Source organism: Salpingoeca rosetta (genome assembly GCF_000188695.1).
Source record: "Salpingoeca rosetta unplaced genomic scaffold supercont1.6, whole genome shotgun sequence".
NCBI classification, from domain to species: Eukaryota; class Choanoflagellata; order Craspedida; family Salpingoecidae; genus Salpingoeca; species Salpingoeca rosetta.
This window is the reverse complement of record NW_004754928.1, coordinates 1,628,288-1,651,504: the sequence shown is the minus strand read 5'-3', so window position 1 is coordinate 1,651,504 and position 23,217 is coordinate 1,628,288. Positions and strand designations below refer to the sequence as shown.

Genomic DNA, 23,217 nt, shown 5'->3' with positions numbered 1-23,217 from the left:
GGTCCTCGTTGCTTGCTCATCGTCACACGTTGCACTCATTTTCTCCAACATTCAAACCACACCACCGGCTATCCCTTTCCTGCCCCTCCATGTCCCTTCAGGTTCTTGCACAACGTCGCCATGGGCACCAACGGGCTGGTGCTGTGCCCGACACGGAGCATGGGGTTGCAGCATCGCGTGGTTGTTCCGCGAGATGACAGCTCACCATCCTCATCATCAGCGACAACATCATCAACAACCACAACGACGACCACCGCCGCCGCCACCACCACGACTGCAACATCGACAGCGGGAGGGACGGTGGCAAAGGGAGACCTGGGTGATGCAACGACGAGTGGCGGTGATGGCGAGGATGGCAACAGAGCACCCAGCAGGTACGTTTGCGTGCGTGTGTGTGTGTGTGTGGGGGGGGGTGTGTTTGTCTCCATTCCTTAGCGTTTTCCTTCTTGTGCTCAAATCACCAACCCCACTCACGCTTTCACCCCTTGTATCCCCTCCTCCGCCCATCGTGCCAATGCGCAGGGTGTATGACCCGACGCTGCCGGTGCAGCGGCCGCAGCATTCGCAGCAGAAGCGCTCTTTCTTCGCCAGCTTGACAAAGTCAAAGTCAACGCCAAAGTCGTCCATCACCATTGACGAACGCAACGAGCTCCGTACGTGCGCTGAGAGAGAGAGAGAGTGTGTGTGTGTGTGTGTGTACGTGTGCTTGTTTGCTCGGTCGTGTCTGATTGCTTGTTTTCATGGGCTCTGTTCATGTTCGACCACGGGTTCACTGTGCGCGGTCGCGTTTGTTGCATCCATGATTGCAGTTGGAAAGTGCGTGGACAAGCGTGACTCGACACATCTCGCCACGCGGACGACACACGCATCAGAGGCGCAGGGCGGCTTCTCGGAGATGCTCATGGTTCGTGTTTGCTTGTGTATGTATTGTGTGTGTGTGTGTGTGTGTGTGTGTGTGTGCGTATTTGCGGGCCGTATTTGTGGACAAAGATCTCACACGTATGTCCGTGCGCCCTTTCGCTCACCATCACCACCCCCTCACCGTCTCGTGAGCGCGAGGAGAAGTTGCGGCGAGCGGAGGAGCGCGCAAAGGAGATGGCCGACGACGCAGCAAACTTCCAGAGCGCAACCAGAACGCAACAAAGTCAGTCAACACATCATACTTGTGTGTGTGTGTGTGTGTTGGGACTGTGGTGCGTTTGTGACAGCGTCACGCACTCACTCGCAACTTCGTTCGTTTGCACAGGCAACTGATGGAGCAGATGAAGAACAAGAAGTGGTGGGAGCTGTGAACACATGCGTGCACATGTTATGCATAATGTGCGTGTGTGTGCGTGTATGCGCATAAAGACGTTGAGCGAGCAATACAGAAGCAGGAGAACGTTTTAGTTTGAAGTGGGGAAGGCTAAACTAATGCATTGTGTAGTTCGGGGATAAGGTGTTGGTGCACGCACAAACGCACGCACACGAAGAGAGGGAGGGGGAGGGTTAGTGTGATGACATACAGACGCAATTAGCAGCCAGGGTCGATGACAAGGACGGTATCTGCGAAGTCTGGGATGCCATAGATGAGGCCGTTTGGTGCGAGCACGCCATCATACCACTTTTGGGTACCAGCAAGTCCACCGATGCTTGTTGTGTCAGTGGTGTTGGTAGTTGGATCGAAGATGAAGACATTTGGTGAGCCAAATGGAATGCCAATGATGTTGCCATTGGGTGCGAGCACGCCACCAAGCCACTTGACTGAAGAAGTTGGGCTGGCCACAACCAGGGGGCTGATTGTGTTTGAGGCTGGATCAATGACGAGCGCCTTCTTTGTAAAACCAGGGAAAGTGTAAATGAGACCATTGTTCGCAAGGACAGCCCCATGCCAAACAGCGCCCGAGTCCAAGCCGAAGAGGGTCGTGAGGTCCATCGTGAGAGAGACAGGGTTGATGATGAGGACCGATGTTTCCCGCAACGGAATGCAGTAGATGAAGCCGTTGTCTGCCTGGACGCCACCGTACCATTTGTTACCCTCCGAGGAAAGCCCTGACAACGTGGTGATGTCGGTGGTGTTGGTCATCGCATCCACAATCAACACAGATGTGGAGTACAAAGGAATGCCGAAGATGAGGCCATTGTTTGCTGCCAATCCGCTGTACCATTTGTTTCTGGAAGGTGGCAAATCATCCAACGTCGTGGTGTCAACTGTGTTGGTGACTGGGTCGATGGTGAGGATCGCCTGCGTGTTTGACGGGAACATGTAGATGAGACCGTTGTGTGACAAAGCTGCACCGGCCCATTTGCCTCCGCCTCTAGCAAACTCAGCGATAGTGGTCGTGTCGACGGTGTTAGAGCTGGGGTCAATGATGAGCACGGAGGACGCGAAGAATGGCACAGCATAGATTAGGCCGTTGTTGGCCAGTACCCCGCCAATCCATTTGTTTCCTGACGTCTCAAGTTTGCCGAACGTTCTGGCACTCGGGGTGCACACTTTTCCATAGACGCGATCGATTGTGCTCTGCTGCGCCGACACGGTGCTCATCAACATGCTGAGCGTGTCGTGCACGTTCACCCCGTTCACAAACACGGGCTGGCTCATGGGGTCGCTCGTGTTGATGTGAAGCGCGCCCGCATCATCCTCCAACAGCGTCACCTCTCCAACAACGCTGCTGATGAACGGCATCCAGCACACTGCAACCGCCACCAGCACGGGAAGCAGCAACATCCCACGTGCCTGCAGGCACCCCGTCGTTCTCACCATACAAGCAGAGAAGAAGAGAGAAGACAAGGAGAGAAGAGGAGAGGAGAAGAAGGAGAGAAGGAGAAGAGAAGTGTGCCTCCCTCCTTCCTCGTTCGCGTGTGTCTGTTTGCAGGGCAGGCGCAGCACCAAGAGAAGAAGAGAAGAGAAGACAGGATTGGTGGATTGTTTGTGGCGTTTTGGCTGGTTGTGGTTGTGGACGATTGTTGGGAATCGTGCATTGGATTTCCAGCCACACACAACAAGCAAGTTCGCTGTTGTGGTGTGTTGTGTTTGTTGTCTTTTTATTGGAAAACTCGCTGAAATCTTACACTGTTCCCAGCGCTCAGAGATGGGGAAGGGGTAAAACAGAGGGCAGCGGTGTGCATGGGCGAATGTGTGTGAGAGCAGGCGCCGCTTAGATAGATAGAAAAGTGTTGTGGAAGGCAGCACGTTGAAACGCATCCATCCCTTGAGACAGCCTTCCATCCAACATCCTTCCTTGCCTTCATCAGCTCATCACTGCACCAACAAGGACAGAGCACACACGGCACGCGATGTCGGTGTCTTGCTGTGCTGCACCCCCACCACAGCTTCATCACGCAGTGCAAAAGGAGGGCGTGAATTGACCTCATGTCAAGGAGACAGGCATCGTGACTGAAGAATGCACTGCTCACACAAAGGTGAGTGTGAGATCACTCCATTTCGTTGCATTGCATTGCTCAGCCTTATCTGCGCAACACACGTAAACACATACGCACACATACTCCACACATTGCTTCATATGACACGTGCTCATGTCCGTCTTCCTCTCTTCCATCACCCCCAGCTTGTGCTGGTGCACCTTTCCTCCTCTCGCTTCTGACATCATGTCTGACATCGTGACGCTCTCCTCCTCCTCCCACCACCATCTTGTCCACCCTGCCTCTTTCCCCTGTGAACGCAGTGTCCCCACAGCCAAGGACGCACACAGGTGCACCTGATGTACGTGTGTGATGCAGCGGTCCCTCTCTGTCCCAGACACTCCCCAGCCACCACTGCCGGTATCATGAGGAGTGTGTGCCCTTCCTCCCTCCGTCTGGTTGGCACCAGCATGCATGCGCAACGCCTCCTCTCCACTAACACGGCGTGCTCCTCCTTCACCAGGACAGGTGCAAGCATGCGTGATGTTGAGTGTGAGCCAGCTGCCAGACGGTGGATGGAGGAGCAGAAGAACAACGTGAACCTGCTGCTGCTGCTGCATGTGGCCACTCGACTCCACCACCACCACCACAACAACAACAGCCATGGCGTCTCCTCAGGCAAAGTCCACCGTGGCATGTGGATTGTGTGCCCAGGGCAAGGCGGCCATCGTATGCGACAGCAGCAGTGTGTCGGGCCAACGGTGATCAAGACCACACCCATGATCGAACACAAAACGGTTGCTGTCGAACATCTTGCAGAGGTGTCGTCAGGCGAGCTGGCAGACATTGCACGCGACGGACGGGTACTCCGTTGAAATCGTCTCACTGCCACAGCAGCGTGAAGAGCAGCAGGCTGGTTGACGAGGCATGCACGACCTCCGCTTCAGTTTCGAGCACACCTGAGAACGGGGAATCGGCGCCCTCCGACAACCACCAAGATGCTGTTGCCGACACTCTTCGGAAGCCATCACCCCACCCCAGCACAGCAGCAGCTTCCCATGCCTCTGGGGTGCGTGCATGCGCTTGCGTGTGCATTTATGTGTGTGTGTGTGTGTGTGTGTGTGTGTGTGTGTGCTGTGCCTGTGTGTCTGTGTCTGTGTGTGTGTGTGTGTGTGTGTGTGTGTGTGTGTGTGTGTGTGTGTGTGTGTGTTCGTGTCGTGGGGTGCCCCCTCACTTCGGCACCTCCTCACTTCCACACATAATTCTCGCTGGTACACACTGCATCTACCGTTGCGCTGCACTACAGGCATGTCGTGCGCTTCGTGCGTGCCCCGGTGTGCACAGCATTGTGCCGTGTGAGCCTGCTCGCTGGCACCGCGCCGGTGAAGCCCTGCAGGCATCATCGCCAGCATCGGCAAGGTCGGCGGATACAAAGGCCCGCGAGGAAACGCACACATCAAAAAGACACCACGTACGTCAGCATGAGGTATGTGATGTGTGCAGCACTGCATCTCTGCTTGTCTCTTTTGCTTGCATGCACGCACGGTGGCTTGTATGCACGCATGTCTGCTTTCCACTTCAACGTCTCACCCTCCTGCTGCCGCTGTCGTTGTTGTTGGACACGCACGACAGGCGACGCTGAGGACCCTGCCTGGTGTTCAAATGGTGCATGTTGATGGTGCGTCGTGCCATGTGGAAGTCAAGCACGAGACCTATGCAACGGGGCCACGCAACATAATCATGTGTGTGTGTGTGTGTGTGTGTGTGTGTATTTGCACTTGTACATGTCGCTTCGTCTTGCTTCTTCTCTGCTCCCCTCCAACCGAATCCCTCCAACTGACTCTGTGTCTGTCCTTGCTGCAACGCCTTCTTGCCACCACCACTTGCTCACAAGAATGCCTTGTGTCATGCACTTCACACAACACCCATTTGTGACCGCAGCGCGCTGAAGGATGCTGGGGTACGCGGCGGAGCTGGAACACGAATCACCACCCACAGGAGCGAGATCCGCTTCTGCCCCATCACCTTCATCGTGTGTGCCACCGTGTTTCTTCGTCGCGTCCATCATCGTGGCTGCGTGCGGCCGGACTCCTGGGATGCGCGCATGATCGACGGCATGTCGCAACGCATATCCTCATTCTCACGCTGCTGGGCCTGATCTCCTTCATTTCCCGGTCGGCCGTTTCTCGTCTCCGCGGCGCAGTCCACCATGCACGGCGCTGTCAACATGAATGTGGTATGTGTGTGTGCGTGTGTGTGTGTGTCTGTGTGTGTGCATGTGTGTGTGTGTGTGATGTGTTGCGACCACTTTCGCGTTTTCTCTTCACATCCACCACTGCAGTGAATGAGAGAGCGCTGTACGTGCCTTCTTTGCTCACGTTTGCATGCGTGCACACGTGTTGCTGATCCACCCACACTTGCGCTTGCGTTGGTGCAATTCCACCTCAGGGCTGCGTACCTGTGCTCCCTGGTCGTCCTCATTGTTGCACCGGCCTCCCACGAGTACTCTGACTGGTGGTGGTGGTGGCGACCTCTTCTTTGGAGACCGGCATTTTCCCTCTTCACCTTTGTGTCGCCCGGGCGGTACATCGAACACCTCGCCAAAGGCAACACCTCCAGCCTGCTGAAGGAAGATATAGTCAATGCAACCGCGTGGAGGAGCGGATTGACATCGAGCTCGTGCAGCGCGGCGACAAACTGCAGGTGCGTGATGAGGGGTTTGGGAGTTGGAGCTAGTGGTGGTGCGTAACATGTGGTGGCGGGTGATGGGCGGGTGGTTGGTTGTGGGTGCAGCAGCAGCAATGTGGCAGTTGTTGCAACCCTCAGCTGAGATTGTGGCAGCCGCCAGATAATGCACTGTCGTTGCATCTCGCTCACCCTTCCGCACGTTCTTGGTTGCAGGTGGTGGCAGATGGTTGCTGGTGACAAAGTGCCTGTGGATTAGATGCACGCGTGCTGGAGGGTGCAGGTCAAATGGACGAGGCCATGATCACGGGGCGAATCAAATCCTGTCTCGTCTCCAAAGGCGTTGATGACATTGTCATATGGGCGGCACCATGGTAAATGGTCTTTGAGGCCACGCATGTTGACAACGAGAATGCACAGCTGTCAAAGGCGCCCATCCAGCATGGGTGTGTGTGTGTGTGTGTGTACGGGATACGACACGCTACACCACCGTTTCACACGTGCCTGTCAATGTTTCTGCAGACATTCCCACTCACACACATACCCGCACAATCTCTCCTTTCCTTTCCGTCCGTGTTCTTTCCCAGACAAGCTGGCGGCGCGCTTTGTGTCAGGCATCGTGCTGCTGTTGGTGTGTCGGTTGCGCTGCTAACCTCGGGTGTCGCTGACACATTGGAGCCCACGTTCGGTGTGTGTGTGCGTGTGTGTGGTGCTTCGTACTGGTGCTCGCGTGTCGTGGTTAGAGAACACTCACACACACACTCACTCACACCTCCATGCCCACGCTCACCTTCACACACACACATACACACACTCTCTCTCACACACCCACTCAACTCCCCCTCCTCACAGGCCGTGTTTGACAAGACGCGCACGCTGACGGTTGGATCGCCAAAACTCGCGCGCGTGCTCGGTGATGACGACACGTAGACGGAGGACGGCACCCCGTCGAAGCTGGTGACGGCTGCAGAGGCAGACAGCGAACATGCCCTGGGCCAGGCGATTGTGGCGCACGGCGGCGCTGTCTCTCGCGACAGACTTCAAGACATTTTCTGGTCGGGGCATCTCAGCAACCGTAGACAGCATGCCCATTGTCATTGGCATGCCCATTGCCATTGCCATGCACGTTGTGGTGTTGGCAATCCAACGCCATCAGCGGCAAATAGCGGCAGACGATGCACGAAGACGACGAGACGCGTGGCTACACGGTTGTTGCGTGCTCGGCAGACGACAACCTTCTGCCTGGGCTATGTGAGGTCTCGCTGACACGTGCAAGCCCAAAGGCGAAGAGAGATGCTGCGCCTGCTGCGTACACCAGCACGGCCCGACCGTGGCCATGCTCACGGGCGACAGGGAGGGCACTGCGCGGTCCATTGGGGGCGGAGATTGGCATCGACGGCGTGTTCGCAGCAGCGTGCAGGAGATGGAGGCGAAAGGGCGAGGCGGTGGCAATAGTTGGCGACGGCATCAACATTGAGTCCGCGGACGTCGTTCTGATGATCAAGGACAACCTGCTTGCTGGAGGTGTTTTCTGGCCATGCACCTATCGCGCGCGACCGTGCGCCTCCTCCACTGCAAGGTTCATCTGGGCCGTGTGGTGCAGGTGGTGGATGCTGCGACGCGTGCGCTGCTGTTGTCTCTTTGAGCAACTCCGCTGACGTTTTTGGCTTCGCGGCTTTGCAGCTGCGGCCATCCACTGGTCGTGGCGAGTGGCCACCTCTCCAGCGACGCCAACGACGGAGTGCACGCGATCCTCCAAATCACCAGCGCCCACGTCTCGGAGATCCAATCCATCGCAACAGCCGCCACTTCGTCACCTTCTCCTGTGCGCCTGTGGCATCATTTTGGCGAGGGCCATGGCTTCATCGGCACCATCAGCGTGTCTGCGAGCAGAGAGCAGCACCTGCTTGTGCCGGAGGCCTGTGTTTTGGGTGGTGTTCAGCCTGACCTCCTCCTCCTCCACGTCGCTGCGCGTGTCCCTGATCCACACAGCCCTCTTGCAACAGGGCGCTCGTGCTCGCTGCCGGGTACGGTGGCGCAAATTGTTTGGAACGTGCACAAGCCCTTGTCGTGTGGCCTTGAAGTCCCCGTTTGGTGGCCAGCACAATCGATCAGAGGCAACAGCGGGGGTGTGTACCAGCCCTGCGATGGTGAGCATGTCCTGATTGCATCCATCCTGGAGCAGTGGAACATGACATGTGTTGCCGTTGTGCTGTAGAGCATGCGAGGCTGGCAGCCCTCACACAGCACAACGCCGGCCAGTACAGCTTTGAATCAGCCACTTGCGCACGCGACGCAAAGCACGTGCTCCTGTATGGCCGAGCTTCGCGGTGCCGGCTGCGTATTGTGTGCTCAGCTTCAACATGGCCAACACAAAGGCCGTCGCAATCCGCCCTGTTGGCCATCAAGGCGCGATGCCTGGAGCCGTTCCCCTTGTCACCCGCCACGTCGAGGCTGTGCCCTGAGCTCCCAGTCGCACGTGTCCAATTGACTTGAGCAGTGTTGCTAAGCTGCAGCGAGCCGTGCGCATGTTCCCTGCCACCGTTAGCGCCGCCGTTCAGGATGCACGGACAGACACGCCGCTGCCTCTGTTGTCGTTTCCGGCCAGCAAGGTCAGCCACGCACCAGCAGTCTGTGCCATCTTCAGCACCACCAGTGTGCCCTAGCTTGACTGCAACACAGAGCAGTGCATCGTGGACGAGGTGTGACGCCATCATGGAGGGCAACACGCCCTGGCAGGGAAGCCCTGGTCACTGCGCGTGACGCACACACTCGTGGCAGCCATCATTCTGCTGGTGTGCACGTTTCCAAGTGGGCTTGCGCTTGCGACGTCCACCGCCGACAAGCAGTTCGACCACCAGCAGCGAGCATGATTGTCTCACTGAGTCAGACACGACATTCATCAGCGAGATGAGCAGCCGCGCGTTTTGGCACAACCTGCTGAAGTTGTCTGATGAGCTGAGGACGCTGGGGCGCGCGTGATGCCACTTGGCATGTGCGCCTGGTTTTGTGAATGACGACACTGGTGGACAAGGGTGATGCGGAGCTGTTTGGCAGCTTCATCGTTCGCGTCAGCAGCAGTTCCTGTGGGAGGCGGCGTGGTACATGCTCACCGTCGCCCTCGTTAGTGGCAAGGACGCGGCCCAGTTGCTGCTGGGAGTTGGTGACAACAACGAGTCGGTGGTGATCATGCTGGTGCTGGGTGTGCTGGCTGATTGTGACATGGTGCAGGAGGTGCGGCAGTCTCGGTTGGTTGGAAGTGATGAATGTGGTGCTGGTGTTTGCGGTGCGTGGCACGTACTCTTGCCAGCACGCACCCTTCTCAGCACGCACCCTTCCCACCACGCACCCTTCCCACCACGCACATACGTTCCTTTCCTCTGCTGTACCACCTGCACCCGTTCCAGCCAGGGCATAATCCTGGCCGATCTGCTTCGACATGCGCCACTTCCTTGCTCTGCTCGTCCTCGGCATCAGCAATTTGGCTGGGTGGACGTCGTTCCGGCTGTTGCTGCTGCTCAACGACAACACATTGTCGGGCAACGGCCTTGCTGCTCGTGTTCAACAACGTGCTGCTGCTGCTGCTGCTGGTGGACTTTGACCTGTGGATACCTTTGACGGCGACTACAGTGGTGGTGCTGGCTGCTGTGCGTCCTGTGCGTCCTCTCCATGGTGCTGAACCTGCTGATTGCGCTCACGTTGGACCGCGCAGACCTTGACTTCCAGCTGCTACGTGGCTGGCGGAGGAGGAGGAGGTGGATGTGCGACGCTTTTTTCAAATGGTGGCTGCAGCGTGCAGCGGGAGGGTGTGCTGCATGCGCTGAAGAAGGAGATGCAGTACAGCACGTGCAGAGCCACGCTGCCGACCATCATCGAATGAAATGTGACATGACTTCAAGTTGATGGTGTGTTTTGTTGGTTTGTCTTTGCGTTGGTGTTGGTTTATTGCTTGCACTTTGCGTCGTTCCAACCCCCGCAATACATGCATGCTGAAGACACGTTCACAGCTTCGTACACAAAACGAGCAAGCGAGTGCACACACACACACACGTGCAATCAAGCAAAGTGGTGGTCCTTGAGGTCTCCAAATGATGGACGCTCACGCGGGTCCTGCGCCATGCACTTGTACGTCAGCGACTGGAACCACTCGGGGATGGCTGAAAGGCGTGTGCATGTGTGTGTGTGTGTTTGTGTGAGATAGAGACAGAGAGAGAGAGAGAGATGGACGCGTGGTCACGCAATCTAAACGAGCACACATGCACACAACACGCACGCACACACACACACACACACACACACACACACACACACACACACACACACACACACACACACACACACACACACACACACACACACCTGCACACACACACAACTCACCATCTTCTTCACCATCATCAAATCGCAGCCGCTTCCCATCCTTCATCAGGTTGCTGATGGTGGCGAGGATTGGGCCACGATACCCGCTGCCCTTCTCCTGCTCGATCAGATCAGGTGGTCGCTGCGTCGCCACCTCCCACATCAGCACGCCAAAGCTGAAGATGTCGGTTTCAAAGCTGTACTTGTCGCCCGTCAGTGCCTCTGGCGCCATGTACAGCGATGTCCCCACGCCAGCCGTCAGCGTCGTGCTCGTCATCGTTTGCAGTCCAGCTTGCTGGCTGTACTGAGGGTCATCGCTTGCAGTTGAGGAGAGACTTGTGCGCTGCTGCTGGTTTCTGTCACGCGTGAAGCACTGGCAAATGGACCCAAAGTCCGTAATCTTGGCGCGAAGCGATGATGACACCAGCACGTTGCCGCTCTTCAGATCCCCTGTAAAGTGGATGGTGGATGGGTGGGTGGAGATGAAGGGGTGAGCAACAAACACGCGGCTGCAGGCACACACACACACACACACACACACATACACACACACACACGCACACACATACACACTATCATTCCACTCACCGGTGCATCTGGTCGAGGCTGTGAATAAAGGCGATGCCACTCAGGCAACTCACAACATCAGAACATCGCGCAGCAATCGCAGCTTCAGATCCCACACAGTCGTTGTCTCAACGCTTCTGTCGCGTCATGTGCTCACCAGCGTCAATTCTTCACCCACGTGCTTCGTGGCCAGAAACCGAGAGGAACAGTGCACCATGGGTGTCAGCTCCAAGGCTCCAGCGCACGAGCCATCAGTGATGCTTTGCAGGGTACACTGGCCAGCACGCTGTTCGTCGCTATCAGCGCGTCGCACGCGTGTGCATGAGGGGTGCAGTTGTGCGCTCTTGAGGAGGGCAGTGCATGTCGTGTCTGGTTGAGATGGGCTGCCGTTGATGGGTGTTGAGTTACCCCATTTCTCTCCTCGACACCGTTGCTGTTGCACCCAAAGGCGTTCATCATGCGTTGGATCGATGACAGGTCAATCGTGGTGGAAGAAGTGGTTCGTGGACGCAACTGTCCAGTGGCGAACGGCACGCGATGCTCTTTGAGCGTTGTTTCCAGGTGCCTCAATGTTGTGTCCACGGAGGGGGACAGCGTGCGGTCCTTGGTGTTGTGGAACGGACGTGGCGAGATGGAGATGTGGTGGTGTGGTGGTGTGAGTCGGTGGCAGCTGCAAGTGCAACCGTGAACAGAGCAGAAGGCACGTTGTGACAAAGAAGCAAGACGCGAGGGCAACAAGAGCAAGAAGCTCGACACAGACACACACACACACACACACACACACTCACACACTCACACACACTCTCTCTCACACTCACAGCATCCTTCAAGCAGCCATGCTGCCATGGACATGAGTCACCGACAAGCCTGCCAACAACAACAACAGCAACAGTGGTGGCAACAGCGAGCACAGCGCCCAGCGATGATGAGGGCGAACAGCAGCAGCAGCAGCAGATGGGAGAGAAGGAGAGCGTCGCGGCATGTTGATGTGACACCAAAGGAAGGAGAAGGGAAGGAAGGCAGTGGAAGAAAAAGCATAACACACACACAAGAAAAACAAGAGTCAGAAAAACAAACAATACACCAGGGAAGGAAAGGATTCCCAGTTTGAGCTGGCTTTGTTTCCTTCTGCGCAAACACTTTCCTTCCACGCTTGCAATTGCCCTGCGATGATTTGCTTTGCAGAGAATCCGGTGACCGGTAATGTAAGCTCTGTCAATCAATGAGTGTCCAAAAGAGGGTGGCTGCCTCACCCCAAAATGACTGTCCGCACGGACATATTTTCACACACACGAACACAAACAAGCAAACACACACACGCACACACACACACGCACACTCATTCACCAGTTCACCAGTTCACTAGTTCACACACACACCCACACACCACACACTTCAACGCGATTCAGCACAACCCCCGTGTCAGAACCACAAATCCCACCCTGCTCAGCTCAAGAAACGCCGCAACATGACGAGCGTGAAAAGCATTCGTCAAGAAGCTCATGACCTAGTTCGCAAGTTGCTTCATGACCATGGAATCGAACTGAGAGACAAGGAGATATGCGCTGTGATTTCACTCACGATCACCGAAGAAACCTTGACTGTCCCCAACTTCGATTTTGAGCGAAACAATGGACAGTTCCACTGCGGCTCGCTCGAAGTTCTGCCAGGAGACTTCACCCAAAAGGTGCAGAGCATGGCACATTTCGTGCACAAACAACGTTTTCCAGAGGAAGTGGAGACGCGTGGCAGCCAAGAAAGCAACGAGTCTCAAGATCAAGGAGAAGATTACGTGCCGGCACCCAGCGACGAGGACGCAGATGACGTTGATCAGCCTTCATCTCAAGATGTGCTCGATGATGCCAAAACCCTAAAATCCACATCTTCCAGCCAAGAGAGTGGTGAAGCTGAGAATGATACCGACAATAGTCAGCACAGTCCAGCACCTAATGATGACGACGAGGAAGATTTTGATGATGTTGAGCACGACGAGGGTCAATTCCCACCGAAGAAGCCGAAAGGAGAACGATACGACCTGCGACTGACAGAAGCAAGAAAGAACTCAGGTGGTAGCCAGTGCGTCGGCAAAGACAATGATGCCTGTGAAGACGACGAGGTGGACGCGCCAGAAATGCAAGACCTGCAACTATCTCAGGATGGTGAGGAGGACCCCGGCGAGCATCTTATGACCATTCTCAACAACCTGAAATGGAAAAATGGACGCTTTCGATGCTTTTTCGCCTTCCGAGATGTGCGTTGCCAACACACGGCATTCCTCACTGTAGTTGTATTGCATCGCACCGTGAAGAACAAGGAGCAGCTTAAGCTCGAGCTCCAGCAACCGATGACACATTTCAATGGCAATAACACTGCAGTTCGCCGTCGAGCATGCCAGGCCAAGCTTGCGGAAGGCGAGATGCTCAAGAATGTATTCAGAGAGCTTGTCATCCTCAGTGCTACTGCCTATGAGGGCGACGGTTTGACAGGGGCGATTGTCCCTGCTGCCGCCATCGACCCAGCCCATGTCGCTCTCTCTTTTCGAAACCCCGTCAACATCGACGACATCAAAGGGACCCGCAAACTTCTTGAGATGACTTCTCCCGATGGCCACGCTCTTATCCTAGACACGTCTCGCAAAGTTGTTGGGCTCTGCCGCTTGGCTGAGATTAAGCGAGACAAAGTTGTGGTAATGTTTACAAAACCACTGTGTTGGGAGCTCAAGATCAGTTCTGGCAGAGGCCCTGAGGAGTTTACAACATTCTACACTGTCTCGGCTTCAGGAGGCGTTTCTCTACCCAAGGAGCGCCTGGGACAAGCTGATGTCAATGCTGCTATCCAACACACTTTCGGGAATCGCGCCCATTCACACGCCATCTGGACAGTTATTGGACACGCACTGAGACAAAAACATGGAACCATGGTTGTCATCAGCAACGCCGCTGAAGCAGAAGCCAACCGCTTATCCTCCCAGTCGACCAAACTCAAACAGCCAAGGTAGGGAGGGAGGTGGCAATGAGTTTGCTTCGAATACTTACAATTTGGTTGCCGTTTGATAGCAGCTCACGTCCTTGTTTGCTGAATTCAAGGTTACTGGATGAAGGGCTGGTCCTTGCTGTCACCAGTATTGACGGGGCGGTACTTCTAGACCGGAAAGGGAAGTGTCACGCCATTGGAGTCATCCTTGACGGTGAGATGTAGCTTGATGTGAGTTTCATTCTGCTTGGACCTTGGTGTGACATGAATTCGCTGATAAGCACAGCGCCTTCTACTTCCTTCCAGATCCATAAATCACTCATTCCTTGCATTGCATAATCATGACTGCAGGGCCCGTGTCCCGCAATGGTGACAGCAGTCGCGGTGCAAGATTCAACAGTGGGTGGAGGTACTATGATCAAGCGAAGCGCAACAAGCAGCAAGTTCTCATTGTCATTGTGTCAGAGGACGGTTACGTGACAATGATTCCTCAGAAACCTTAAGCGTGTGGTGTGCGTGTGTGTGTGTGCTGGGTGTTGGTTGTTTTGGTGTGTGGTGGAAAGGGGGTTGAAGAAGATCATTCGAATTCGTTCGTTATTGTGCCTTTCGCACCATCGCGCACGTTGTTTTGCATACATTCCTGTAGTTTCCCCGATTCTATGCCTTGCCTCTTTGCCGCATGTTGCCCATTGTTCGTTGACCTCCATTACATGTTGAAACTGTATTCGATGTGCCTCAGCGGGACCATAGTTGCCACAATCAATATGCGCAACAAGAAGCAAACGGCAAGATGAAAGCAAAGAGACACCTGGATATCTAGCGAATCAGGCTCTGCGAATTCACCGCAAGCGAGAGGTGGGGTCGATTGTGCAGGTGTTGGAAGGGCAGTTGACTTGACTCGATGTGCCTCTGGAGGTTGTATTCTTGAGAGACAGGCAGAAGTACAAACTGTCAAACACGCAGGTAAGGTCACACAACACCAATGTTGAAGTCTTCGTGTGAATCAACAAGTGATGTGAGAGGTGAAACAAAAGCCAAAAAAAGGTGAAGAAACAATCAAACAACAGAAACTCATGGCTGTCATCAACGTTGTGCTCTGTTGTCTTCCAAGTGTAGGAGATGTGCATTGGAGTGGACTCGATACAGCAATAGTAAGTGAACACAGACAGTCGGCAAGTGCAAGAGCAAGGGTGGTTGGTGTTGTGTATGTGTGTGTATGTAGAGTAGTGGTGGTTCGGAAGTAGAGAGTGCTTGAGTAGAACCACTACAGCTATGGTGGTGTTCGGAACAACTTAACAACGGTGTCACCAACTCACACGACATGGTAGTTGCCGACGGTCTGAAAACACACACCTATCTCCATGGCAATTCGCACTCTCTCTCACATGTCATGTCTCATTTCGCTTGTCATCAGCATGTCTTTCTCATTCCGGTTCATCAATGAATGTTTCAAACAAATCAATACAATCCTAAGTTCCAACTTCGGAGCTACATGCTACGAAGAGTTAACTGTGATTGCTTTCCTTCAGTTGCTCCTGACAAGCAACTGATCGGTGTCATGACGAGGAGTATGTGACATGTCGTCAGGTCTATTGATGATTCACAACTCAACGGAACGAACAAGATCGAGAAAGGTAAGTGGGAACCTTCCTTTTCAAGTGGCAACCAAACAAAGAGCACAAGTGCAGTGCATGGCCAGAATGTGTGTTTCAGAGTCGGCGTGAAGGACGTTTAGAGCCGGGCCTGTGAGGTGGTCGCATGTAAAGCCAAACGCAACGTGGCGTCAGTGGACGATTTCAACGCAGTCAACGCTTGATTTTGAACTTGAAGTGGGTTGGATACCGGGAACCATCCCCACGAGACGCCACGTCCTTCAACAAAGGTTCTGGGTCCTGTGCAACTTCTTCATTGTCTGCTTCCCAAATGAGCAGGGGTCCCTCAGATCCTGCTTGCTCGATCCAGAATCGGCCGCGACGATATGCCCAGTGGTAATCCTTCGCGGATTCCACGAATGGCCAACAGATGGCGTCATCCGCGTCGCCACCATCAAGGGTTGCCTTGTTGTGCTGATCCACCAGATCTTGCCATTGTGCTTTATCTGCCTTCACGATGCTCTGGAAGGCCTCTAGGATGAGCTGAGATTGCGTCTGAAAACAGGTGAGCAGGCAGTTCGTTGTGGCAGACGCGTGGATGTGATCGAGAAGCTCTTCCACGCTGTCCGGCACATGTCCTGACGATGCGTAATTCAGAGAAACATCCCCGTGTGGCTGCTTGTCAATCGCATACGTATAGCGAGTCCAACGTGATTTCTTTCCTTCGCTGTTCACTTTTGCTTTTTTGGAAAGTTTGAACGAAACAGCTGGTGGGCCTTGGTCGGCTTGCATACCATGTGTTTTCCAGTACTCTTCTTCATCGGGGGGTTGGGATTGGGCTGCTTGGATTTCCCTCGCCTCAGCGTCCCCATGGTGGCGCTGCAGTTTTCTCTTCTGGAGCTTCTCAGTCAAGTCCATGGCTCGCTGTGGTGAACGCGAGTGTTTGCGTACGAAAATGGTTTGTTTTTGACACTGGCGAATGAATGTACACGGATATTTTTGAGCTGCAAGCAGCACCCGAAAAAAAATCGCGAGGGTGTGTGCCCCCTTCCCCAACAGGAAATGCAACTCAACTGTGTGTGGATTTCTGGAATTGCAGTCAACAATTCGGGAAATGGGTGTATTTCGTGATTGTTCGGTGTTTGGGGGTTTCAGAATCCGAGATAGATTTGTCGACTGGACGACTGTACGGTCGGGAAAGTGGGCACTGTTTGCTTGTTCCACCGGTTTTGCGTACGACTCACGCAGAGCGCATCGGGTCAGCACAACAATCCTTCAAACGAAACATGTCTCCATCATGTCACATCACCATTTTCACCATCACTTCGCGTCTCACAAAGCAGGAAGCAGAAGCAGACAAGAACGATGTCAAGCCCACAGTTGCCGCTGTACTTCCAGTTCAGTCCTGAACCGCAGGAGGTGGTCGACCGCTACACCATCCCACTGCATGTCTCCATGAAGGATTGCTTCGAGCCAAACCACGGTTTCTGGCGCGGCGGCAGCCTGCCAGAGCTGGAGGCAGAGCTGGCTAGGACAGTGAGTCGGTGGCAAAAGGACTTCCGCGACAAGAAGTTTGACTCTTCGAAGCCGATTGTCATTGCGGCATGCTGCCATGGTCTTTCCACGGACAGCTTTCGCGGATATCCATTGTCCAAGTTGTGGGGTATGGCTCCTCAATACCTTCTTTGGAGCCCCAACAGCCTCTGGAACGGCAGGAACAGCTTTTCTGGACTGAAGAAACATCTGCAGCCCCTGATTAAGGATGACTTCAAAATAATTGTCGTGTTTGCACAATGTTTTGGGGGAACGTTCGCTCAAAAGTTTCGCTCTGATCTCGGAGCAGAACTCCCTGCGAATGTGCACGTCATTGGGCTGTCACAAGGCCCAACCCACCGTCTTCGGGCCAACGATTGCACGCTGGTAACCGTAGCACACCAGTGCCAACACATTGAGCTTTCCACCTGGTTTACGCATTTTGCTGAACAGGAGGGAAGTGCCTTTGAAAGGGCGGATGCCTCCCTCCTCCTCACCAACACGCAAGCCACGGGCTTGCCTGACTTTGTGCCAGTCAATTTGATTCAGGAGGAAGACAAGGACATGACACTTGCTCAAGAAAGCGCCATACAGCCCGTTCAGTGATTTCTCGTCAAGCCCTTTCTGTTGTTGTCTTCTTGCACACGAACTCAATGGCTCCCGCCCTCGCCTTACCTTGTTCGTTGTCACTGAGTTTCCATCAATCCTTGCACTGTCCATCTGTTCCCCAGCTGGTGTTGCACGTCTGCCTCACATACAACTTCGACATTGAGATTTGTGGGCTTGATACGATTGAAAATGACTGATAATTGCCATATCAATGCGTGGAAGGGTGAACGAGATCGTTGCAGTTGCTTGACGTCATGTGAATGTACCACGCGGTGCGTCAGGCCAACTGATCGCGCACCATTGTCAATTTGTTTCATTACGCTTGTTTGGCCCCAGCGTGCACGTGTGACGGCTGTGGTGGCGTGTACTCCAACACGCGGAAGCTGGTTTCTCCTGGATGTAGTGGCTGTGGAAGCAGACAAAGACACACGTCGTGTGACCCTCTGGAACACAACATGACCATAGGATCAAGTGCACGCAATCACACGCGCACACAAGCAAACACACAAACAAACAAACACATGCACGCACACACATGCACGCACACACGCACGCACGCACGCACACATACATACACACACACACACACACACACACACACACACACATGAGTGTATCTTCCACGTGCTGCGAGAACCGCGTGACGGGATGCGCCAATTCTCCATCACGGCGACCGGAGTGGTGGGACCACACTGCGCATTCCAGGGCATGGAGGCGGACGACGTTGATGTGCTCTGCGCGTTGCGTCTGCGCTGTTGGCGTCGTCGTCTCCGACTGCGTCTGTTCTTGGCGCCTCGTGCATGGTGCAGCGCAATCTGCCACGATGCCGAGTGCTGCAGTTGCTGGATCTGCTGGCAGTTGTGCTGTTGCTGTGCCTGTTGTTGCTGGGTATAATGCGGGACCTGATTGTTCAGCAGCCCATGCTGAGCGACGGTATGGTGCACTTGTGGCAGCAACTGCAACTGCTGTTGCAAGTGTGGCTGCTGTAGTAGTTGTTGTTGTTGTTGTTGTTGTTGTTGTTGTTGTTGTTGTTGTTGTTGTTGTTGTTGTTGTTGTTGTTGTTGTTGTTGTTGTTGCAGAAGTTGTTGTTGTGGCCAGTGTGGCTGCTGCGGCTCGCCCATGTCATCACAACTGTCTCCGTACAAGTCGATCACATCTCCGCCATCGAAACCCTCTTCGAACGCAGCACCCTCAATCACCACCACGTCCTTTTCCTCCTCCACACCATCGCTCCTGTCATGCACCACAACCACCTCGGCCACTGTGGCAGAGAAGGCCATTCGATCCTCTTCTCTTGTCGGCTGCAAGTGGAGGGCCCGCTGCCTCTGCAAGACAAAAAGGCAGCGTCGCTGGTGGAGTCGCGACTCAAGGCTGTTGTCGTCGTCGTCTTTGTTGTTGTTGTTGTTGTTGTTGTTGTTGTTGTTGTTGTTGTTGTTGTTGTTGTTGTTGTTGTTGTTGTTGTTGTTGTCGTCGTTGTCGTCGTTGTTTTTGTCATTAGGTTGTGCCCCTTGTAGCAACTTCATGAGCAGCGCCTCCGCACCATCTGCCTCCTGATCAGCCATGCACTGAAAGTACCACGTGCGCAGCTGGTGTGCCGTCATGCTGACGCAGTTCAAGTCGAGCGGATGCAGGCCAGCAGCCGGCAGTGTGGCGTAAGCCAGCGCAAACAGGCCACACGACACGCCGTCTTGCTGCTGTGGCACATCCCTGAGGTGCACAACGTGGTCTGCCTCGATGTTGTACAGCTTGCGCAGCTGGTGGCCCAGACACCGTTGTCTGTCCTCGGTGGAAGACTGCGTTGATGAGTCTGCCACATACACCGTGCCGTCGTATGGCGCAGGAAAGGAATGCGCTGAAGCTGTATGCAAGTGCAGGCGCGTGCGTCGCGGACGAGGACGTGAGGGAATGAGGGAAGTGAAGGAGACGAACTGCATGCGTACACATGCGTGGCGATTCACAGAGAGAGAGAGAGAGAGACGCACAGACACACAGACAGACACACAGACACAGACAGACACACAGACAGACAGACAGACACACAGACACAGACAGACACACAGACACACACACACTCATGTACACAACTACCTACATGCACGCACACCCATGCATACACATACACACGTGCATACACACACCTGGGCAGTGAAGCGCCTTCTGTCTGCTACTTCAAACCGTCAGTGGTTGCGAGCATCGTCGTCGCTGCCCCCGAAGCGCGCTTGGATTCAAAAGCCCGCCCAATCCTCGATGCCACAGCCTACGACGTGCACGCACACACCCACACATACATACACACATACATACATACATACATACATACATACATACATACATACATACATACATACACACATACATACATACATACATACATACATACCAATACATACATACATACATACACACATCCACACGCACACACACACACACACGCACACAAACACAGGGGTGAGTGAACACATCACTGTGCCATCGAGCATGCGCTGAACACACCCCAAACACCACAATACTGGTATGTGCATAGCTTACCGACAGCCGAGCGTGTGAATCTCATCCGTCCCCAGCTGTCTGCAAGCGTTACATACGCTGAGAGCGATACTGGTGGTGCAACAGTGTTTGTCGCTGGTGACGCCGCTGCTGCTTCAGTCGTTGTTGTTGATGACCGTGATGGGGTCAAGAAGACGACGATTAGGAAGACGATGGTGATGGCATCAAGATAGTAGGCGACAGAAGGGTGCCCCTGAACGGCCGTGGCGCTGTCGCTGTAGCCGTCGCCGCAGACATGAGGTAACGGCGGCACCGTGTTAGGAAAGGAAGGTGGACAAGACCTACTGCTGCCGCTGCTTCTGCTGCCATCACAGCTGTTGTTGCTGTCGTTGCCGTTGCTGCGGATGAGGTCGACATGTGTTGGCAGCTGCACTGCAATCCCGCTGCAGCGGCGGCAATGTGCTTGTGATGATTGGTGTCGTTGACAACGTCGGCATCATGGCATGCGACAAGGACGGTGGCGCTGCTGGCCCATGTACAGGCGCAGGCAGTGCTGGTGGGAATGGCCCTGATGCCGCCCCAAGCAGTAGCTGCAGCAGTGGTGCCGCGTTCATTGTGGTGGCGCTGTTGTGATTGCTGTGGATGCACACCCTCTCTGCCATGTCCTCTGCTTCGTGCACGAGCTCCTTGTCCTCTTCCTCGCCCACTTCAGCCACGCTCATTCCCAGCCTGCTCTCCTGTGGCCGCCCACGCTGTATGACTGCAGGTGGTGGCAGCAATGTCACATGTGTGCGTGTCAGTGTGCAAGTGCATGAGTGTGCGCGTGCGTGTGATTGAGGAGGAATAAAAGTGATGAACGGGGACGTGACTGCAGCCGGCTTACATTGTGTGCGCATGGGGGGGGGGGGTTGAGGCGTTGAGCAGGTGCTTGCATGGGAGTCGGGGAGAAGGGTAGTTCTTGTGGCAGATGCTTCCTGATAGCAGCAGGGTGGTGGAAAAGGTGGTCAGATCGGATTCGAAGGCAGTGGTGGGTGGAAGCGGTCAGTAGAGTGAGTGGAGTGTCTATTGCATACGCACTGTCTTTCCACACACACACACACACACACACACACACACACACACACACACACACACACACACACACACACACACACACACACACGCACACTTTGCTGTTGCCTATGCCTGCCCCTTCTTCATGTGCAAACTCTCAAAGCAACAGCACGCTGAACACGTCCAGCACTTGTGTCATCTTCGTGAACCACCTTGTGTGTGGGCGACACAAAGAGCACGGTTCCATTGCCCACTGCATCGTGGAGTGGCTGCCACTGCTTGTGCAACAGATCAATAATACACGCACAGCAGCTGTCCCTCTTGTTGTACCACAACGACGACGAGCTGCTTGCTTGCTTGCTGGCTTGCGTGTACGCGAGGAAGGCCTTCTTCTTTGTGATCGCATCCACAAACCATACCATCCACGCAGTGTGCTTGCTCGTTTTCTGTCCTTTGCTTCTTGTTGGCGAAAAGTGGCGCTCACATTGACAACACACCCCACGCTGTTTGCTTCCTTTTTTGCTTGCCATGTTGACAGAGAAGGAAAATCCTTGCGTTTCTGGCAACACCTGCCACCCGATTTGGAAACACTTTCCAGCCCTGCAGCACAGAGAAAAGATAAACCAACACAACAATACACAATACACCACAGCAGTTATTGTTGTGCTGTCGCACCACACTCTCCACTGCCGCAACAAGCCAGCCAGCCAGCGCTTGCTCGCTCTGTCGCTTGCTTGGATGCATGTGGACGCCATCTGAGCTCTTCCTCGCCTTCCTCCTCGTTTGCTGCACTGATGACTCTTGCCACAGACACAAACAGGTGCACCACAGTGGTGGCAGGATCATGTGTCGTGCAAGAGAAAGCGAGCGAGGCGATTGATGGGGAAGGATCACAGCTCTGGTTGACACAAGGTTGACACCTTCCCTTCCACATCAACACATCAACACATCAACACATCAACACCAGTCATCCCCACTGATGGACTCAAGTCAGTCAACGGGCAGGATCGACGTGAACAGCGTGTGCTTGCACCAGTGCAGCAGAGAATGGAGCACATATGGTGCAGTAGCATCAATCAACCAATGGTGAGGACGCCTCTTAGACACAACGCACCATCGTGTGACACGTTGAAGCGGCAAGTGACGTGCATTACCTCAGCAAACCACAGGGATTGACAATATGGCATGGGTGGTGTTGCAATGGCCTACAACAACAACAACAACAAGAGAACACCCGCTTGATCTGTGCGCAGAGACGTGCATCTGTGCTCATCGTCGATCCCTTCCATCCACCCCTGTTTGAACAGTTCCAGCGAGCAGCGACCCCATCTACATGCTGCTCATCGCCTCTTGTTTCAAACAAGGACAATACCCTCATCAGCGACTGCAACACCCTATCCACTATCCTCGATTGATCCAAGAACCACCAACACAGCTGCCTGATGAAGCATGCCAGCTGAAAAGGGCATCATCCACTACGGCTACATCCCACGGAGCACATCCTCTGGCACTCGTGGTGCGGGAGGCGACCTCACAGGCATTCAACGACCTCAACTACAATGTCCCAGCCAGCAGATCGTTCGACGATGCCTCCTGATGCTTGCCATCAACACAGCTCCACACGCAGCGATTGCAGTGCAGTGGTCTGGCGGCGTGCTTGCATCAAACCGCAACATCAACGACGAGCATCAGGAGGCGTGCTTGCTTGTTGTGGAATGGCCTTGTCCACTGCAGTCCGCCCGCCAACGCCGAGTCTGTGCTCGTCATCGACCCAGTGCGCTGAGCTGGTCAATATCGATGCTGTTTGCCGGATCGCAGCTACATTTCAACTCTTGTTGACGGCACCTCACCCTGCACACGGACCATTACCCTGCTGTGCCTTTCCCTTTCTTCTGCTGTTGGCACAACACGTCCTGCACCCTTTCAGTTGCATCTGCATCTGTTTCTGTGCGTGTATGCGTGTGCGCTCATGTCTTGTGCTCAGCTCTCCGTTTTCTTGTTGCATCACCTAGCA

The 23,217-nt window shown here is 54.5% G+C and overlaps 12 protein-coding genes across 12 annotated transcripts in view; 8 read left to right on the top strand and 4 right to left on the bottom strand.

The window, feature by feature from the left end:
* Positions 1–1,292, top strand: part of PTSG_02960 (uncharacterized protein) — a gene marked incomplete at its 3' end in the record, with an annotated part of 6,539 nt that extends 5,247 nt beyond the window's left edge. Inside the window, exons 12-16 of the mRNA XM_004996418.1 lie at positions 290–374; positions 523–653; positions 810–904; positions 1,054–1,148; positions 1,247–1,292. Coding sequence (XP_004996475.1) covers positions 290–374; positions 523–653; positions 810–904; positions 1,054–1,148; positions 1,247–1,292 — 452 coding nt within the window. The remainder of the gene's footprint in view (positions 1–289; positions 375–522; positions 654–809; positions 905–1,053; positions 1,149–1,246) is intronic.
* A 193-nt stretch (positions 1,293–1,485) lies between these two features.
* Positions 1,486–2,739, bottom strand: PTSG_02959 (uncharacterized protein). Its single transcript, XM_004996417.1, has one exon. The coding sequence runs from the start codon at positions 2,708–2,710 to the stop codon at positions 1,514–1,516; it is 1,197 nt and encodes a 398-aa protein (XP_004996474.1). The 5' UTR covers positions 2,711–2,739; the 3' UTR covers positions 1,486–1,513.
* A 614-nt stretch (positions 2,740–3,353) lies between these two features.
* On the top strand, positions 3,354–5,575 carry PTSG_02958 (uncharacterized protein). Its single transcript, XM_004996416.1, has 6 exons — positions 3,354–3,405; positions 3,669–4,208; positions 4,293–4,414; positions 4,690–4,816; positions 4,978–5,087; positions 5,287–5,575. Exons 2-6 carry the CDS (start codon positions 3,705–3,707, stop codon positions 5,501–5,503), a joined length of 1,080 nt encoding a protein of 359 aa, XP_004996473.1. The 5' UTR covers positions 3,354–3,405; positions 3,669–3,704; the 3' UTR covers positions 5,504–5,575.
* Positions 5,576–6,318: 743 nt separating this feature from the next.
* On the top strand, positions 6,319–6,960 carry PTSG_02957 (uncharacterized protein; the record flags this gene model as incomplete). Its single annotated transcript, XM_004996415.1, has 3 exons — positions 6,319–6,404; positions 6,645–6,720; positions 6,883–6,960. The coding sequence occupies 3 exons, from the start codon at positions 6,319–6,321 to the stop codon at positions 6,958–6,960; spliced, it is 240 nt and encodes a 79-aa protein (XP_004996472.1).
* A 55-nt stretch (positions 6,961–7,015) lies between these two features.
* On the top strand, positions 7,016–9,631 carry PTSG_02956 (uncharacterized protein; the record flags this gene model as incomplete). The annotated part of the gene is made up of 7 exons (XM_004996414.1): positions 7,016–7,162; positions 7,197–7,588; positions 7,714–8,057; positions 8,249–8,477; positions 8,504–8,642; positions 9,109–9,278; positions 9,508–9,631. 7 exons carry the CDS (start codon positions 7,016–7,018, stop codon positions 9,629–9,631), a joined length of 1,545 nt encoding a protein of 514 aa, XP_004996471.1.
* A 68-nt stretch (positions 9,632–9,699) lies between these two features.
* On the top strand, positions 9,700–9,910 carry PTSG_11944 (uncharacterized protein; the record flags this gene model as incomplete). Its single annotated transcript, XM_004996413.1, has 2 exons — positions 9,700–9,785; positions 9,823–9,910. The coding sequence occupies 2 exons, from the start codon at positions 9,700–9,702 to the stop codon at positions 9,908–9,910; spliced, it is 174 nt and encodes a 57-aa protein (XP_004996470.1).
* A 176-nt stretch (positions 9,911–10,086) lies between these two features.
* On the bottom strand, positions 10,087–11,938 carry PTSG_02955 (serine/threonine protein kinase; the record flags this gene model as incomplete). Its single annotated transcript, XM_004996412.1, has 5 exons — positions 10,087–10,187; positions 10,411–10,828; positions 11,114–11,252; positions 11,399–11,626; positions 11,820–11,938. The coding sequence occupies 5 exons, from the start codon at positions 11,936–11,938 to the stop codon at positions 10,087–10,089; spliced, it is 1,005 nt and encodes a 334-aa protein (XP_004996469.1).
* A 1,149-nt stretch (positions 11,939–13,087) lies between these two features.
* PTSG_02954 (uncharacterized protein) lies at positions 13,088–14,434 on the top strand (the record flags this gene model as incomplete). The annotated part of the gene is made up of 3 exons (XM_004996411.1): positions 13,088–13,950; positions 14,043–14,143; positions 14,281–14,434. The coding sequence occupies 3 exons, from the start codon at positions 13,088–13,090 to the stop codon at positions 14,430–14,432; spliced, it is 1,116 nt and encodes a 371-aa protein (XP_004996468.1). The 3' UTR covers positions 14,433–14,434.
* A 1,300-nt stretch (positions 14,435–15,734) lies between these two features.
* On the bottom strand, positions 15,735–16,439 carry PTSG_02953 (uncharacterized protein; the record flags this gene model as incomplete). The annotated part of the gene is made up of 2 exons (XM_004996410.1): positions 15,735–16,159; positions 16,316–16,439. The coding sequence occupies 2 exons, from the start codon at positions 16,437–16,439 to the stop codon at positions 15,735–15,737; spliced, it is 549 nt and encodes a 182-aa protein (XP_004996467.1).
* A 405-nt stretch (positions 16,440–16,844) lies between these two features.
* On the top strand, positions 16,845–17,821 carry PTSG_11943 (uncharacterized protein). Its single transcript, XM_004996409.1, has one exon. It carries the CDS (start codon positions 16,887–16,889, stop codon positions 17,658–17,660), a length of 774 nt encoding a protein of 257 aa, XP_004996466.1. The 5' UTR covers positions 16,845–16,886; the 3' UTR covers positions 17,661–17,821.
* Positions 17,822–17,979: 158 nt separating this feature from the next.
* Positions 17,980–21,046, bottom strand: PTSG_02951 (uncharacterized protein; the record flags this gene model as incomplete). Its single annotated transcript, XM_004996408.1, has 6 exons — positions 17,980–18,069; positions 18,338–19,521; positions 19,839–19,920; positions 20,263–20,593; positions 20,637–20,910; positions 21,034–21,046. The coding sequence occupies 6 exons, from the start codon at positions 21,044–21,046 to the stop codon at positions 17,980–17,982; spliced, it is 1,974 nt and encodes a 657-aa protein (XP_004996465.1).
* Positions 21,047–22,652: 1,606 nt separating this feature from the next.
* PTSG_11942 (uncharacterized protein) lies at positions 22,653–22,986 on the top strand (the record flags this gene model as incomplete). The annotated part of the gene is made up of 2 exons (XM_004996407.1): positions 22,653–22,900; positions 22,938–22,986. The coding sequence occupies 2 exons, from the start codon at positions 22,653–22,655 to the stop codon at positions 22,984–22,986; spliced, it is 297 nt and encodes a 98-aa protein (XP_004996464.1).
* Positions 22,987–23,217: the final 231 nt, after the last annotated feature.

What these genes read in the sequence shown, in the direction of transcription:
- PTSG_02959 (XM_004996417.1), bottom strand. Translation starts at nt 2,710, where the DNA reads ATGTTGCTGCTTCCCGTGCTGGTGGCGGTTGCAGTGTGCTGGATGCCG.
- PTSG_02958 (XM_004996416.1), top strand. Translation starts at nt 3,705, where the DNA reads ATGTACGTGTGTGATGCAGCGGTCCCTCTCTGTCCCAGACACTCCCCA. An exon ending in CAGCTTCCCATGCCTCTGGG is followed by an intron (nt 4,415 to 4,689) that starts GTGCGTGCATGC and finishes CGGTGTGCACAG; the next exon opens with CATTGTGCCGTGTGAGCCTG. An exon ending in ACACATCAAAAAGACACCAC is followed by an intron (nt 4,817 to 4,977) that starts GTACGTCAGCAT and finishes CACGCACGACAG; the next exon opens with GCGACGCTGAGGACCCTGCC.
- PTSG_11943 (XM_004996409.1), top strand. Translation starts at nt 16,887, where the DNA reads ATGTCAAGCCCACAGTTGCCGCTGTACTTCCAGTTCAGTCCTGAACCG.